The 16,361-nt window shown below is 35.1% G+C and overlaps 3 protein-coding genes across 3 annotated transcripts; all 3 read right to left on the bottom strand.

Moving 5' to 3' along the window:
- Positions 1–309: 309 nt before the first annotated feature.
- LOC123539122 (uncharacterized) lies at positions 310–4,894 on the bottom strand. Its single transcript, XM_045323605.2, has 3 exons — positions 4,680–4,894; positions 2,955–3,008; positions 310–473 (listed from the first exon to the last, which is right to left on the bottom strand). Exons 1-3 carry the CDS (start codon positions 4,851–4,853, stop codon positions 393–395), a joined length of 309 nt encoding a protein of 102 aa, XP_045179540.1. The 5' UTR covers positions 4,854–4,894; the 3' UTR covers positions 310–392.
- Positions 4,895–10,666: 5,772 nt separating this feature from the next.
- On the bottom strand, positions 10,667–13,320 carry LOC128545843 (uncharacterized). Its single transcript, XM_045323441.2, has 3 exons — positions 13,059–13,320; positions 11,859–11,912; positions 10,667–11,237 (listed from the first exon to the last, which is right to left on the bottom strand). The coding sequence occupies exons 1-3, from the start codon at positions 13,281–13,283 to the stop codon at positions 11,157–11,159; spliced, it is 360 nt and encodes a 119-aa protein (XP_045179376.1). The 5' UTR covers positions 13,284–13,320; the 3' UTR covers positions 10,667–11,156.
- A 955-nt stretch (positions 13,321–14,275) lies between these two features.
- On the bottom strand, positions 14,276–15,718 carry LOC123538995 (uncharacterized). The gene is made up of 3 exons (XM_045323443.2): positions 15,506–15,718; positions 14,768–14,821; positions 14,276–14,435 (listed from the first exon to the last, which is right to left on the bottom strand). Exons 1-3 carry the CDS (start codon positions 15,677–15,679, stop codon positions 14,358–14,360), a joined length of 306 nt encoding a protein of 101 aa, XP_045179378.1. The 5' UTR covers positions 15,680–15,718; the 3' UTR covers positions 14,276–14,357.
- Positions 15,719–16,361: the final 643 nt, after the last annotated feature.

Below are 16,361 nucleotides of genomic sequence, written 5' to 3'. Positions count from 1 at the left end.
ACAATGGGTGTTATTGTTTTGTTCTTACGATATTTTGAGTTTGACTTGATACAGTATAAGAGGAAAATACCAGGTGCCACCGTGGCCTCTGTTTTTTATGGAAATCCTGTGTTGGAACCTAACTCCCTTCACCCCCCCCCCCCCCACACACACACACAAACACCCACACACACACACACACACACACACACTTTCCCAGACACACACGCACACGACCTTGAGCGGAAAATTATTAAGTTAAATGGCCACCACATGGCAACATAGATCCATAAAGACAGACATTTGAGCATATAAGAATAACAAAAAAAATAATTTGTGGACAATTTTATTAAGGAAAATCTGTCAAAATGCAGAATTAAAACAATTTAATTTCTGAAGAGAATTATCCACGTTTAAGACCACCTGCAATGCCACCTGGTTACGTATCCCTGTCCAATAGCAGGTTCGTGTACATAGGCATTGCACGTCCGCTCCTGAAAAAAAAATCATGTCAATTTCATCTTGATGTTAAATATCGCTTAAACGTCTTCTATTTCTAATGACATAATTAAGGGCATTTAACATGTAAAATCAATTTCACATTGACGGAAAAAAATAGAGAAGAATTTTTTTATTATTTTTAGCACAAAGACAGTACCAGTATGCGATCCTAATAGTGACATAAAATAGATTTGTCGTGTGACTAGTACTTCCATTTCCAATGTAAACAACTGTTTATATCCTGCAATATAGGTTCTAGGACAATCTATGGATTGGAGACATATATTCTGTTAATGGTGTTAATCTTTTAACAAAGCCCGCCAGTATATTAGCTTCGAAGAGAAACATTACAATCTTACAGAGCTCTAATGTTAACTTTATATAATTCATCGGAACTATTATAAACTTAAATAATAATCGTGGAAGGATTATATCAAATACCAAATATTATGGTGGCTGATTTCTGCCATTTCGTGTTTTCGTTTTGGCGAGGCGAAAACACGACAGCACGAAAACACGAAAACTCGTCAAAAACCTTATTTGTCGAGTTTTCGTATTGTCGTGTCGGCGGGGCGAAAATACGAAAACACGACAAATTTTACGCGAAAACTCGACGTTTAAAGGGTGCCGATTTATCTGTCGAGTTTTCGTGTTGGCGGGTAAAAATATGTTATGTCGGCGCCCTTTATTTGTTGTGTTTTCGTATTGTGTTTTCGCCCCGCTGACACTGAAACACGAAAACTGGACAAATTAGGTATTTGTCGAGTTTTCGTGTTGTCGTGTTTTCGCCCCGCCGACACGACAACTCGAAAACATGTCAAATTTTTTTCACACATCTCTTATAAAATGTATAGTTATTATAAAGCCAGTGGCAAAGGGTTTTAGAAGCATTTTTCTTTCTATTCAAACGAACCGCCAATTCAAAATTTATTTATATTCACTAAAGCTGCATTAGGGGATTCGAGATTATAAAACAATAAAAATAAGTACAATAATATGTCAAGATGTCAGTTATCGTTTTAAGAATACGAAGTGTATGTATTACTGACCCGGCTCCAGAATATTTCATTGGGGTGCGGGGAGAGGCAACAGTTAAAGACTGAAGGCGGCATCGGCGAGCCGGGTGGAATTAGGTACTGAAGGGGCCGGTAACCCCTCATGTTAGGTGAGTCAGGGCGTGTCTGCATTTGAATGTTTGAAATGTATATATAAAATGGTGGCCTCTGCTGCAAATTTTGAGGTACGAGGGTTAACCCCCTCCTGACAGTGGAGTCACAGGGTCATTCCCTTGTCATATTTGAAATATAGGTATGAAATGGTGGTACCTGCTGCATTTTTCCACAATTTGAGATATGTTAGGGGGTCATGCCCTCCTATTTAGGGGGCTAGAGAGTATCCTCATGGACATTTTTGAAATATAGGAATGAAATGATAGCCACTGTTGCATTTTTGGGTCTAAATTGTGAAAAAATATTATTCCTTTGCCAAAGTAGTTGGGTTGGGTGCAACTATGACGAGTACAGGTCACTTTAGGGGGTTGGGGTTTGAGGACCAGAGCCTGTACAAATAGAAAAATAATTACGTATATGCGTGGGCCTCAATGAAGATTACTTATTCACACGAAATACCAAACCCGCGTACCTCAAAATTTGGGCTCAAAAATGCAGTAGAGGCCACCATTTTATACATATATTTTTAACATTTAAATGCAGAAACGCCCTGACTCATCTAAAATGAGGGGTTGCCCCCTTCCGTAAAAAGCCCGACTCGGCTCGCCGGTGCCGCCTTCATTCTTTAACTGTTGCCGCTCCCCGCACCCCAATGAAATATTTCTGGAACCGGGTCAGTTATATATACACTTCGTATTACTCTACATTTTATAAGAGATGTCTGAAAAGAATTTGTCGTGTTTCCGTGTTGTCGTGTTTTCGTATGGGCGGGGCGAAAACACGACAACACGAAACTCAACAAATAATGTATTTGTCGTGTTTTCGTGTCGGCGGGGCGAAAACACCAAAACACGACTAATACATATTTTGTCGTGTTTTCGTGTTGTCGTGTTTTCGCCCCATCGACACGAAAACACGACAAATAAAGGGCGCCGACACGACATATTTATACCCGCCAACACGAAAACTCGACAGATAAATCTATCGTGTCGGCGCCGTTTAAACGTCGAGTTTTCGCGTAAAATTTGTCATGTTTTCGCCCCGCCGACACGACAACATGAAAACACGAAAACTTGACAAATTAGGTTTTTGTTGAGTTTACGAGTTTTCGTGTTGTCGTGTTTTCGCCACGCCAACACGGAATAGCAGAAATCAGCCGCCATAAAATATAAACTCTAGACAAATAGGAATCCTACTTTCTGCCATCTTAACTTGAATGTTGGTGACGTTACTACAGTTTTTCTTGACGTAATTATGTTTCATTCAGAAACGAATATTAATACGTGAATATAAGAAGAAACTTACACTTCCACCACCGGTTCTACCTTCAAAATTCACGATGTACCGAGGCTCGTCCACCTAAAACAAAACGCATACAGTAATATATTACTTTCTTGTGTTGTTTCATTTCTTCTATGCGATAAAGATACATGGTGATGTGATAACTTAAGAATAGTTTGTACATTAAAATAAGTTCTTAGACAAATAAAGCAAGTGATAAATGTAAGTGTTATAATCATACTTACATACATGTATTTCCAATTCTTGAGTTTTAAAGACAATATATACAGCCAGAGCATGTAATATTATTTAAAAGCATAAAACAAACAGCTGTTATCCCTGTGTTACTACAGACTAATATTAATACATTTTTCAATACAATTTGTACAGATTTTAGCTTGCACAATAGTATAAGCGTAACGTAGGCATATCAAAACGAAGTACAGGTGTGACGTTGTGCGTGATGTTGCTGCCAATTGAACGTTTTGAGCTACTTGCGTTATTTTTTTTTGCATTGTAGTTTGTAGATAACATTTCGGGAATATTATAACTTGATCCCAACGACCCCTGCTAGAAACGACACCCGCTATCTGTCGTCCGACACATGTATTCATGTGCTTTCTTACAGTTTTAAGTTAACTTCAACCAACAACAATGAAATCTTCAATACCTTTATATTAACACACCGAGTAGGTGATTTCAGACTTAATTGCTATTTAGTCATACTGGTGTAGTCGACACATCAAACAAACTCGGCCGCAAACGTTTGATTATTTGATTATTACTCAGTTATCCAGGCGCCATTAGTAAGGTTTGCGTGAATAGGTAGTTATTGGTGATCAAGATGAAAATTTAAAGCCTGTTTTAAATCACTCAGAATAACAAATAGTTCGATAATTGTAGATTAGCAGTAATTAAAAAAGGTGTGAACTACAGCAAAACGTAAAATAAAGAAATAAAGACATTTGTTTGTTTGTTTTGGTTTTGAGCCGTTTTTCAACAGTTTTTATAGTAATGTAACGGCAGGCAATTAACCTAACCAGTGTTCCTGGATTCTGTACCGTTATTACCGTTTTCTCTTCAAGTAACTCCAAACTTTTACATATGATTCAGAGATGGAGGACGAAATGACTCCTCAAAAAATGTATTTTTTTAAATCGTCACGGAGAACATACGCCTCGTCCAAGGATGTAACTCACGGCCCTGTAACCCGTAGATCTACGCTCTCCCTATTGATCGAAGCGGGCAGGCTAAATAAGAAAAACTGTATATTCCCGAAAACCTAATTCTGTCGAAAAATTCTATTAACCAACATGGTTGCCGGGTACCAGAATATGTTTGATAAGGCAGATATTACAATACCAGGGTTACTTTAAAAGGGCCATTGTAATCGCGTGTATTCAGCACAGTTGTACTTATCCAGGTACTCAGGTCTGGCGCCACGTATGCCTGATTAAATAAAAGATCATTTCATGCCGAGCATCACACTGATTGAACAACATTATCTCTGGTGACGTTACAATTCTAGGCTGCAACACCGTGCACATCGTCCAATTAACGTGTAACTGTAACCTGAAATCATAATACATATATTTGATTTGTTCGCTCTGTTTCTCATTGATATTGCTCTCAAGAAATAACTTCTTATGTTTATAACCTTTGCCGAAAACGTCATTTAAAATCAAGCTGTAACTGGTTAAAAAAGTATTTTGTAACTTAGAAAAATTGAAGTTATAAAGATAAACTAACCTTTTTAAACGCAGAAATTTCCCTGGTGAGCTCGACACCAACATGGTGTGCTGCAACAATCATGATACGTCGAGAAGTACGCGTGCCTATTGGGATCGATTCATAATCTGATTGAGATACACAGCCCGAGAAAATCGTGCTCAGTATCAGAACAGTTACTAGATACCGTTCCATTGTCGGTTTAATCGCATAATAACAGTAAGCCTACAGACACGTTTTATATCTTTAAATACTGTGGTCAATACGTGATGTTTAGTTTTTCTTTGTTATTTTCCAGGAACATTGTTATGATTTTCGGCAATAAATAACCTATTAACATGGTATTACACAATAAGACATTTAATATCTTGTATATTATTTATGACAAGAAAGTGGCCGTGAGCTCAACGCAATAATGATATCCCTTATAAGTATTTTAAATTGGAGATATAATCATTGTGCACTGAAAGAGCTGAAGCACTACAGTATGTTAAGCTTTTGACCTTGCACAGGCAAAAGTCATGTTGAACATCGATCTTCAAAATGTAATACCTTCATAATCGAACTTCATGTTTAGTTTTTGATGTTGTAAAATGTCAAACAGTCGAACATCAATTATGTCATTATTAAATGCACTAAAGGACATAAACTGTATTTGAAATGAATTTCAAAATCAGTTTTCTCAAAAATGAAACTATTATCGAAATTTGTTATACGGACATGTGCATGTTTTCGAACTGGCTTCTACCAGTGCCGTTTTAAAGCGCCATAACGATGTATAAATTGTGAAAGAGCTATGTCATGCATTTAAGGTCTGAAAACAGGCATTCAGTTTAAGGTTAATATCATTTTCATCGTTTTCATCGTTTCTGCACACAAGTTTTTGATTTCAAATGGTTCCGTAGACTTTTTTTTGTGACGGGTAAATATTAATTTTGTTTACTAGTATGTTGGGAAGAATAGTTCCTTGAATTATTGAAATATATTAACCGAAACTTGTAATTTTTGATAATATTTTTCATAATTCTAAGGTACATTTATTAAATTTTCCACGCGTTTAGGAAAATGTGTTATAAATACCATATGGAAATTTCAACAAAATCAAACAATGCTAATCATTTCCTTTATTTTAAAACCTTTCCATTCTCATAAAACGACAAACAATCATTTAAGAGGATACAGATGTGTAGATAATGACCGTTCAATGAAGGATGGTCAAATATCAAAATAGAAAAAGTGGAAACTCCACAGGTCGCTCAATACAACAAAAACGAAAATGTTGCAGGCTCGGTTTGATCAAACCATATTTAATTTTGTTCTAAAGATTGACAGGGCAAAGAAGATCATTTGTTTTTGCCTTATAGTACAGAACAAACCAGAACAGAACAAAATTTCATGATGCATATTTGGTATATGAAAGACGTTGCCATAGAATTTTGGTTTTGGGTAAACGTCGCACCGACACAATTATAGATCATAACCTTAGGACGACCAACACATTTTTATACAATCTCGTCAGACATACGTATGTTTTTGACAACACAGAAAATGACGTCAGATGACCTTCATCTTTTCCCGGAAGTAAAGAAAATGAAAGTACACCGGCTAAACTTGATAACGAAAGTCGCATTTGCATTGATCAATAGCCAGGGTTCACGCGCAGGGGTCACCCCCACTAAATATATGCGCGTGGACTTAATTTTTGCTAATGAGGAGTCAATTTTCAGCACTTTCTAACGATTTGAAAATAACTGGGGTTTAGCACAACATGTCAGCTTATCATCTATGAAATAATATTTGCACTCGGAATAAACACAAATCCCACAGGGGTCCGTAACGGATCAAGGGTATATGGAGATTTTTGGAACTTCGTCAAAACGTTTAAAAGGTCCTTTTTGATGTTGTCTAAAAGTGTCAGTATATGCCTCGGATGTTAGACATTGTATTTGAGAGCTGCAGACCTAGACATTTCAAAACTATTTTCAAAATGAATTTCGTGTAATAAATGTTGATTTGAAGCGTAAAAGGGCCATCAGACGCTAATACGTTTTATTACGTTACGGCCGCGGAAAATATATAAGATTAACAAAAAAAATTCGTGGACAAATTGATTATGGAAAAATCCGTCAAAACGCAGAATTAAAACACAATTTAATTTCTGAAGAGACATACATTGTCCACGTTTAAAACCTGCAATTCCACCTGGTTACGTATCCCCGTCCAATCGTGGGTTCGTTAACTTTCGAATTGCACGTCCACACCTGAAATGAATTTCATATTAATTTCATCTTGACATTAAATATCGCTAAAACGCCTTCTATTTCTAATGACATAATTAAGGGCATTTCACATGAAAAATCAATTTCAAATTGACAGAAAAAATTGAGAAAAATTAGGGATTGATTATTTTTTAGCACAACCAGTGTGCGATCCTAATAGTGACATAAACTAGATTTTGTCCATACGTTTAACAAGTACTTCCGTTTCCAATGTAAACAACTGTTTAAATCCTGCAATATCCGTTCTAGAACTATGAGCAATATAGAATATATGGATTTAAGATCTATGTTCTTTTAATAATGTTAACCATTTAACAAAGCACACCTCTATATTAGCTTAGAACAGAAACATAACAAGCTTACAGAGCTCTAATGTTAACTTTAAATAATGCAGCAGAACTATTCCAAAACTTCAATAATAATTGTGGAAGGATTTTATCAAATGAATACCAGATACAAACTCTAGACAAAGTAGGAATCTTACTTTCTACTATCTTAACATGAATATTCGTGACGTTACTACAGTTTTTTTTCGACGTAACTATGTTTCATTCAGAAACGAATATTAATACGTGAATAAAAGAAGAAACTTACAATTCCGCCACCGGTTCTGCCTTCAAAATTCACGATGTACCAAGGCTCTTCCACCTAAAACAAAACGCATACAGTAATATATTACTTTCTTGTGTTGTTTCATTTCTTCTACGCGATAAAGATGCATGGTAATGTGATAACTTAAGAATCTTTGGTACATTAAAATCAGTTCTGAGACAAATTAAGCAAGTGATAAATGTTAGTGTTATAATCATACTTACATACATGTATTTCCTATTCTTGAGTTTTAAAGACAATATATACAGCCAGAACATGTATTATAATTTAAAAGCATAAAACAAACAGCTGTTATCCCTGTGTTACTATGGACTAATATTCATACATTTTTCAATACAATTTGTACAGATTTTAGCTTGCACAATAGTATAAGCGTACCGTAGACATATCAAAACGAAGAACATGTGTGACGTTGTGCCTGCTGTTGCTGCCAATTGAACATTTTGAGCTACTTGCGTTACTTTTTTGCATTGTAGTTTGTAGATAACATTTCGGGAATATTATAACTTGATCCCAACGACCCCTGCTAGAAACGACACCCGCTATCTGTCGTCCGACACATGTATTCATGTGCTTTCTTATACAGTTTTAAGTTAACTTCAACCGACAATAATGAAATCTTCTATACCTTTATATTGACACATCGAATAGGTCATTTCAGACTTAATTGCTATTTAATCATACTGGTGTAGCCGACACATCAAACAAACTCGGCTGCAAGCGTTTGAATATAACTCGGTTATCCAGGCGCCATTAGTAAGGTTTGCGTGAATAGGTAGTTATTGGTGGTCAAGATGAAAATTTAAAGCCTGTTTTAAATCACTCAGATTAACAAATAGTCCGATAATTGTAGATAAGCAGTAATGAAAAAAGGTGTGAACTACAGCAAAATGTAAAATAAAGACGTTTGTTTGTTGTTTTGGTTTTGAGCCGTTTTTCAACAGTTTTTATTGTCACGTAACGGCAGGCAGTTAACGTAACTGTACCGTTATTAACATTTTTTGTTCAAGTAACTCAAATCTTTTACATATGATTCAGAGATGGAGGACGAAATGACTCCTCAAAAAATGTCTTTTATTAAATCGCCTCGGAGAACATACGCCTCGCCCGAGGATGTAACTCATGGCCCTGCAACCCGTAGATCTCCGTTCTTCCTTTTTGATCTAAGCGGGCAGGCTAGATAAGAAAACCTGTATATTCTCGAAAGCCTGATTCTGTCGAAAAATTCTATTAACCAACATGTTTGCCGGGTACAAAAAGATGATGGATAAGGCAGATATTACAATACCAGGCTTACTTTAAAAGGGCCATTGTAGTCGCATGTATTCAGCACAGTTATACTTATCCAGGTACTCAGGCCTGGCGCCACGTATGCCTGATTAAATAAAAGATCATTTCATGCCGCGCATCGTACTGATTGAACGACTTTGTCTCCGGGGACGTTACAATCGTAGGCAGCAACACCGTGCACATCGTCCAACTAACGTGTAACTGTAACCTAAAATCATAATACATGTATTAAATTTGTTAGCTCTATTTTCTCATTGATATTGCTGTCATGAAATAATTTCTTATGTTTATAACCTTTGCCGAAAACGTCATTTAAAATCAAGCTGTAACTGGTTAAAAAGAATTTTGTAACTAAGAAAAACTGAAGCTATAAAGACGAACTAACCTTTTTAAACGCAGAAAATTCCCTGGTGAGCTCGACACTAATATGGTGTGCTGCAACATCATGATACGTCGAGAAGTAGACCATGTTTATTGGGATCTGTTCATAATCTGATTGAAAAACACAGCCCGAGAAAATCGAGCTCAGTATCAGAACAGTTACTAGATACCGTTCCATTGTCGGTTTAATCGCAAAATAATACTAACACCCGACAGAATTACGTTTTATATCTTTAAATACTGTGGTCAATACGTGATTAGTTTTTCTTCGTTATTTTCCAGGAACGTTGTTATGATTTTCGGCAATAAATAACCTATTAACATGGTATTACACAATAAGACATTTCTTATGTTTATAACCTTTGCCGAAAACGTCATTTAAAATCCAGCTGTAACTGGTTAAAAAGAATTTTGTAACTAAGAAAAACTGAAGCTATAAAGACGAACTAACCTTTTTAAACGCAGACAATTCCCTGGTGAGCTCGACACTAATATGGTGTGCTGCAACATCATGATACGTCGAGAAGTAGACCATGTTTATTGGGATCTGTTCATAATCTGATTGAAAAACACAGCCCGAGAAAATCGTGCTCAGTATCAGAACAGTTACTAGATACCGTTCCATTGTCGCTTTAATCGCAAAATAATACTAACACCCGACAGAATTATGTTTTATATCTTTAAATACTGTGGTCAATACGTGATTAGTTTTTCTTCGTTATTTTCCAGGAACGTTGTTATGATTTTCGGCAATAAATAACCTATTAACATGGTATTACACAATAAGACATTTTATGTCTTGTAAATTGTTTATGACAAGAAAGTGACCATGAGCTCAACGCAATAATGATATATCCCTTATAAGTATTTTAAGTTGGAGATATAATCATTGTGCACGGAAAGAGCTGAGACACTACAGTATGTTCAGCTTTTGACTTTTCACAGGCAAAAGTCATGTTTAACATCGATCTTCAAAATGTAATACCTTCATGTTTAGTTTGTTTGGTGTTAAATGTCAAACAATCGGACATCAATTATATCAACATTAAATGCACTAAAGGACATAAATTGTATTTCAAATGAATATCAAAATCAGTTTTCTCCAAAATGAAACTATTATCAAAGTTTATACGGAGTCTTGGATGTTTTCGAATTGGTTTGACTCTTCTACCAGTGTCGTTTTTAAGCGCCATAAAGATGTATAAATTGTGAAAGAGCTATGTTGTGAATTCAAATGGGTCCGTAGACTTTTTTGTGGCGGGTATACATTAATTTTGTTTACCAGTATGTTTGGAAGAATAGTTCCTTGAATAATTGAAAAGTATTAATCGAAACTTGTAACTTTTGATAATATATTTCATAATTCTAAGGTATTATTTATTACATTTTCCACGCGTTTAGGAAACTGTATTGTAAATAAAATACGGAAATTTCAACAAAATCAAATAATGCTAATCATTTCCTTTATTTTAAAACATTCCCATTCTCATAAAACGACAAACAATCATTTGAGGATACAGATGTGTAGATAATAACCGTTCAATGAAGGATTGTCAAATATCAAACCATATTTAATTTTGTTCTAAAGATATGACAGGGCAAAGAAGATAATTTCGAGGGCTGAACGCAATACTGTAGTAACTCCTATTAAATAAAGAAGGACTTACGACAGTATCGCGTTCAACCCTCGATTTGTTTTTTGCCTTATAGTACAGAACAGACCAGACCAAAACAGAACAAAATTTCATGATGCACATTTATTATATGAAAGACGTTGCCATAGAAATTGTTTTTGGTTAAACGTCGCACCGACAAAATTATAGATCATAAAAGCTTAACAAAAAATAATTCGTGGACAATTTGATTTTGGAAAAATCCGTATAAACGCAGAAATAAAACACAATTTAATTTCTGAAGAGACATGAATTATCCACGTTTAAGACCACCAGCAGTTCCACCTTGTTACGTATCCCCGTCCAATAGTGGGTTCGTGAACTTTCGCATTGCACGTCCACACCTGAAATTAATTTCATGTAAATTTCACATTGACATTAAATATCGCTAAAACGCCTTCTATTTCTAATGACATGATTAAGGGCATTTAACATACATGCAAAATCAATTTCAAATTGACGGAAAAAATAGAGAAAAATTAGGGGGTTTTTTTTAGCACAAAGACAAGAAGTCAGTACTAGTGTCCGATCCTAATAGTGACATAAAATAGATTTTTTCCAAATGTTTAACAAGTACTTCCGTTTCCAATGTAAACAACTGTTTAAATCCTGCAATATCCGTACTAGGATAATGAACAATATAGAATATATGGATTTAAGATCTATGTTTTTAATAGCGTTAACCCTTCAACAAAGCCCACCTCTATATTAGCTTAGAACAGAAACATAACAAGCTTACAGAGCTCTAATGTTAACTTTAAATAATTCAGCAGAACTATTCCAAAACTTCAATAATAATTATTCATTTATCAAATGAATACCAAATATAAACTCTAGACAAAGTAGGAATCTTACTTTCTACCATCTTAACATGAATATTCGTGACGTTACTACAGTTTTTCTCGACGTAACTATGTTTCATTCAAAAACGAATATTAATACGTGAATAACACAAGTAAACTTACATTTCCAAATCCGTTTCTGCCTTCAAAATTCACGATGTACCAAGGCTCGTCCACCTAAAACAAAACGCATACAGTAATATATTACTTTCTTGTGCTGTTTCATTTCTCCTATGCGATAAAGATACATGGTAATGTGATAACATAAGAATCTTTGGTACATTAAAATCAGTTCTAAGACAAATGAAGCTAGGTATAAATGTAGGTGATACTTACATAGATGTATTTCCAATTCTTGATTTTTAAAGACAATTTATACAGTCAATACATGTATTGTAATTTAAAAGCAAAAGACAAAGAGCTGCTATCCCTGTGTTACTATAGATTAACATTAATACATTTTTCAATACAATTTTTTGCAGATTGTAGCTTACACAATAGTATAAACGTAACGTAGGCAAATCATAAGGAAGAACATGTATGACGTTGTGTATAATGTTGCTGCCAACTGAACGTTTTGAGTTTCTTCCTTTACTTTTTGGCATTTTGCTACATTTCCGATAGTTTGTAGACAACAGTTTGGGAACATTATAACTTGATCCAAACGACTCCTGCTAGAAACGACACCCGACACATGTTTTCATGTGCTTTTAACAGTTTTTTTAAAGTTTCTTAGTTAACTTCAATCGACAATAATGACATCTTCTATACTTTTATATCGACACGCCGAATAGGTTCCTTCAAACTTAATTGCTATTTAATCATACTGGTGTACATACATACATATCAAACAAACTACGCCGCAAGCGTTTGATTATTTGACTAGTACTCAGTTATCCAGACGCCATTAGTAAGGTTTGCGTGAATAGATAGTTATTGGTGGTCAAGATGAAAATTCAAAGCCTGTATAAAATCGCTCAAAATAACAATTAGTTCGATAATTGTAATTAAATAAGGTGTGAACTACAGCGAAACGTAAAAATAAAGACGTTTGTTTGTTTTGGTTTTGAGCCGTTTTTTCAACAGTATTCTAGAAAATGTTCCTGGATTCTGTAAGCTCTTCAAATAACACCAAATTTGTCCATATGATTCAGAGATGGAGAACGAAATGACTCCTCACAAAATGTCCTTTATTAAAGCGTCGGAGAGAACATACGCCTTATGCTTATAAACTTTGTCGAAATCGTCATTTAAAATCCAGCTGCAACTGGTTAAAAAATATCTTGTGTCTTAGAAAAATTTAAGCTATAAAGATAAACTTACCTTTTTAAACGCAGAAATCTCCCTGATGAGCACGACACCAATATGGTCTGCTGCAATAGTCATGATACGTCGAGAAGTAAACGTGTTTATTGGGATCTCTTCATAATTTGATTGAGAAACACCATAATCTGATTGAGAAACTTGAGAAACACCATAATCTGATTGAGAAACACAGCCCGAGAAAATCGTGCACAGTATCAGAACAGCTACTAGATACCGTTCCATTGTCGGTTTAATCGCAAAATAACACTAAAACCCTACAGACTTTCGTTTTATATCTTTAAATACTGTGGTAAATACGTGATATGTATCTTCGTTTTTTTCCTGGAACGTTGTTGTGATTTTCCGCAATAAATAACCTATTAACATGGCATTACACAATAAGACATTTAATGTCTTGTAAATTATTTATGGCAGGAAAGTGACCGTGAGCTCAACGCAATAACGGTATCCCCTATAATTGTTTTATGTTGGAGATATAATCATTATGCACTGAAAGAGCTGAGGCACTACAGTATGCTCAGCTTTTGACCTTGCACAGGCAAAAGTCATGTTTAACATTGATTCTAAAATTTTAATACTTTGGAAGATGTTACTTAATAATCGAACTTCATGTTTAGTTTTATTTTTGTTTTTGTTGTTGTTGTTGTTGTTGTTAAATGTCAAACAATCAGGCATCAGTTAGGTTAACACTGAATGCACTAAAGGACATAAACTGTAAATTTGAAATGAATTTTAAAATCAATTTTCTCAAAAATGAAACTATCATTAAAATGTATTATAAAGACTCTTAAATGTTTTCGATTTGGCTTGATTCTTGTACCAGTGCCGTTTTAAAGCACTGAAAAGATGTATAAATTGTGAAAGAGCTATGCCTTTCATTTTAGGTTTGAAAACAGGCATTCAGGTTAAGGCTTATATCATTTTCATCTTCCCATTCTTACAAAATGAGACAATATCATTTAAGAGGATACAGATGTGTAAATATTGACCGTTCAATGAAGGATGGTCAAATATCAAACCATATTTAATTTTGTTCTAAACATATGACAGGGCAAAGAAGAGCATTTGGTTTTGCCTTACAGTACAGAACAGAACAAAACAAAATTTCATGATGCACATTTAGTATATGAAACACGTTGCCATAGATAGATCTTTGGTTACACGTCGCACCGACACAATTATCTGTCATAAAAGATTAACAAAAATAATTCGATGACAAATTTATTATGAAAATATCCGTCAAAACGCAGAAATAAAACACAGTTTAGTTTCTGAAGAGACACGAATTGTCCACGTTTAAAACCTGCAATTCCACCTGGTTACGTATCCCCGTCTGTAAGGGGGTTCGTGAACAACCGCATTGCACTTCCACACCTGAAATGATTTTCATGTAATTTTCACCTAGATGTTAAATATCGCTAAAACGCCTTATATTTCTCATGACATAATTAAGGGCATTTAACATGCAAAATCAAATTCAAATTGACGAAGCACCTAGGGAAAAATTAGGGATTGATTATTTTCGGGCACAAAGACAAGAAATCAGTACCAGTATGCGACCCTAATAGTGACATAAAATAGATTTTGCCCATATGTAGACTTTCTACCATCTTAACATGAATGCTCATGACGTAACTACAGATTTTACGTAACTATGTTTCAATCAGAACAGAATATTGATACGTGAATAACACAAGTAAACTTACATTTCCAAAACCGTTTCTGCCTTCAAAATTCACGATGTACCAAGGATAGGCCACCTAAAACAAAACGCATACAGTAATATATTACATTCTTGTGTCGTTTTATTTCTCCTATCCGATAAAGAGAGGACGAATGACTCCTCACAAAATTATTTTATTGAGTCGTCATGAAGAACATACGCCTCGCCCGAGGATCGAACTCACGACCCTGCGACCCGTAGATTTACGCTCTCCCTATTGACATAAGCTGGCAGGCTAAATAAGAAAAAACTGTACATTCTCAATAGCCTAATTCTGTCGAAAAAATTCTATTAACCAACATGTTTGCCGGGTACCAAAAGATGTTGGATAAGGCAGATATTACAATACCAGGCTTACTTTAAAAGTGTCATTGTAGTCGCGTGTATTCAGCACAGTTGTACTAATCCAGGTACTCAGGCCTGGCGCTACGTATGCCTGATTAAATATTGGATCATTTCATGCCGCGCATCGCACTAATTGAACGACATTGTCGCTGTTGACGTTACAGTCGTAGGCTGCAACACCCGTGCACATCGTCCAACTAACGTGTACCTGTAACCTGAAATCTTAATACTTGTGTTAGATTTGTTCGCTCTATTTCTCAGTGATATTTCTCTCATGAAAAAACACCTTATGCTTATAACCTTCGCCGAAAACGTCATTTAAAATCCAGCTGTAACTGGTTAAAAATGTATAATTGAAGCTTTAAGATAAACTAACCTTTTTAAACGCAGAAATTTCCCTGATGAGCTCCACACCAACATGGTCTGCTGCAATAGTCATGATACGCCGAGAAGTATACGTGTTTATTTGGATCTGTTCATAATCTGAATGAGAAACACAGCCCGAGAAAATTGTGCACAGTATCAGAACAGTTACTAGATACCGTTCCATTGTTCGTTTAATCGCAAAATAACACTAACACCCTACAGACTTTCGTTTTATATCTTTAAATACTTTGGTAAATACGTGATGTTTAGTTTTTCTTCGTTTCTTTCCAGGAACGTTGCTATGATTTTCGTCAATAAATAACCTATTAACATGGCATTACACAGTAAGACATTTAATGTCTTGTAAATTATCTATGACAAGGAAGTGATCGTATGCTCAACGCAATAACGATATCCCTTATAATTTTTTTAAGCTGGAGATATAATCATTGTGCACTGAAAGAGCTGAGGCTCTACAGTATGTTCAGCTTTTGACCTTGCACAGGCAAAAGTCATGTTTAACATTGAATTTAAAATTTTAATACTTTGGAAGATGTTACTTTATAATCGAACTTCATGTTTAGTTTTTTTTTGTTGTTGTTGGTAAATGTCAAACAATCGGACATCAATTAGGTCAACACTGAATGCACTAAAGGACATAAACTGTATTTTTGAAATGAATTTTAAAATCAGTTTTCACCAAAATGAAACTATCATTAAAATGTGTTAAACGGACTCTTAAATGTTTTCGATTTGGCTTGATTCTTGTACCAGTGCCGTTTTAAAGCACTGTAAAGATGTATAAATTGTGAAAGAGCTATGCCTTGCATTTTAAGTTTGAATACAGGCATTTTATCTTCCCATTC

This window comes from Mercenaria mercenaria, chromosome 18 (assembly GCF_021730395.1).
Source record: "Mercenaria mercenaria strain notata chromosome 18, MADL_Memer_1, whole genome shotgun sequence".
Classification (NCBI taxonomy): domain Eukaryota; kingdom Metazoa; phylum Mollusca; class Bivalvia; order Venerida; family Veneridae; genus Mercenaria; species Mercenaria mercenaria.
The sequence above is the reverse complement of the archived record's forward strand: the minus strand, read 5'-3'. Positions and strand labels throughout refer to the sequence as shown.

Coding starts and splice junctions, on each gene's coding strand:
- LOC123539122 (XM_045323605.2), bottom strand. CDS start 4,853: ATGGAACGGTATCTAGTAACTGTTCTGATACTGAGCACGATTTTCTCG. Junction 3,009..4,679: donor AAATTTCTGCGTTTAAAAAG/GTTAGTTTATCT, acceptor GTTTTGTTTTAG/GTGGACGAGCCTCGGTACAT. Junction 474..2,954: donor GTAGAACCGGTGGTGGAAGT/GTAAGTTTCTTC, acceptor TTTTTTTTTCAG/GAGCGGACGTGCAATGCCTA.
- LOC128545843 (XM_045323441.2), bottom strand. CDS start 13,283: ATGGAACGGTATCTAGTAGCTGTTCTGATACTGTGCACGATTTTCTCG. Junction 11,913..13,058: donor AGATTTCTGCGTTTAAAAAG/GTAAGTTTATCT, acceptor GTTTTGTTTTAG/GTGGACGAGCCTTGGTACAT. Junction 11,238..11,858: donor GCAGAAACGGATTTGGAAAT/GTAAGTTTACTT, acceptor AATTAATTTCAG/GTGTGGACGTGCAATGCGAA.
- LOC123538995 (XM_045323443.2), bottom strand. CDS start 15,679: ATGGAACGGTATCTAGTAACTGTTCTGATACTGTGCACAATTTTCTCG. Junction 14,822..15,505: donor AAATTTCTGCGTTTAAAAAG/GTTAGTTTATCT, acceptor GTTTTGTTTTAG/GTGGCCTATCCTTGGTACAT. Junction 14,436..14,767: donor GCAGAAACGGTTTTGGAAAT/GTAAGTTTACTT, acceptor AAATCATTTCAG/GTGTGGAAGTGCAATGCGGT.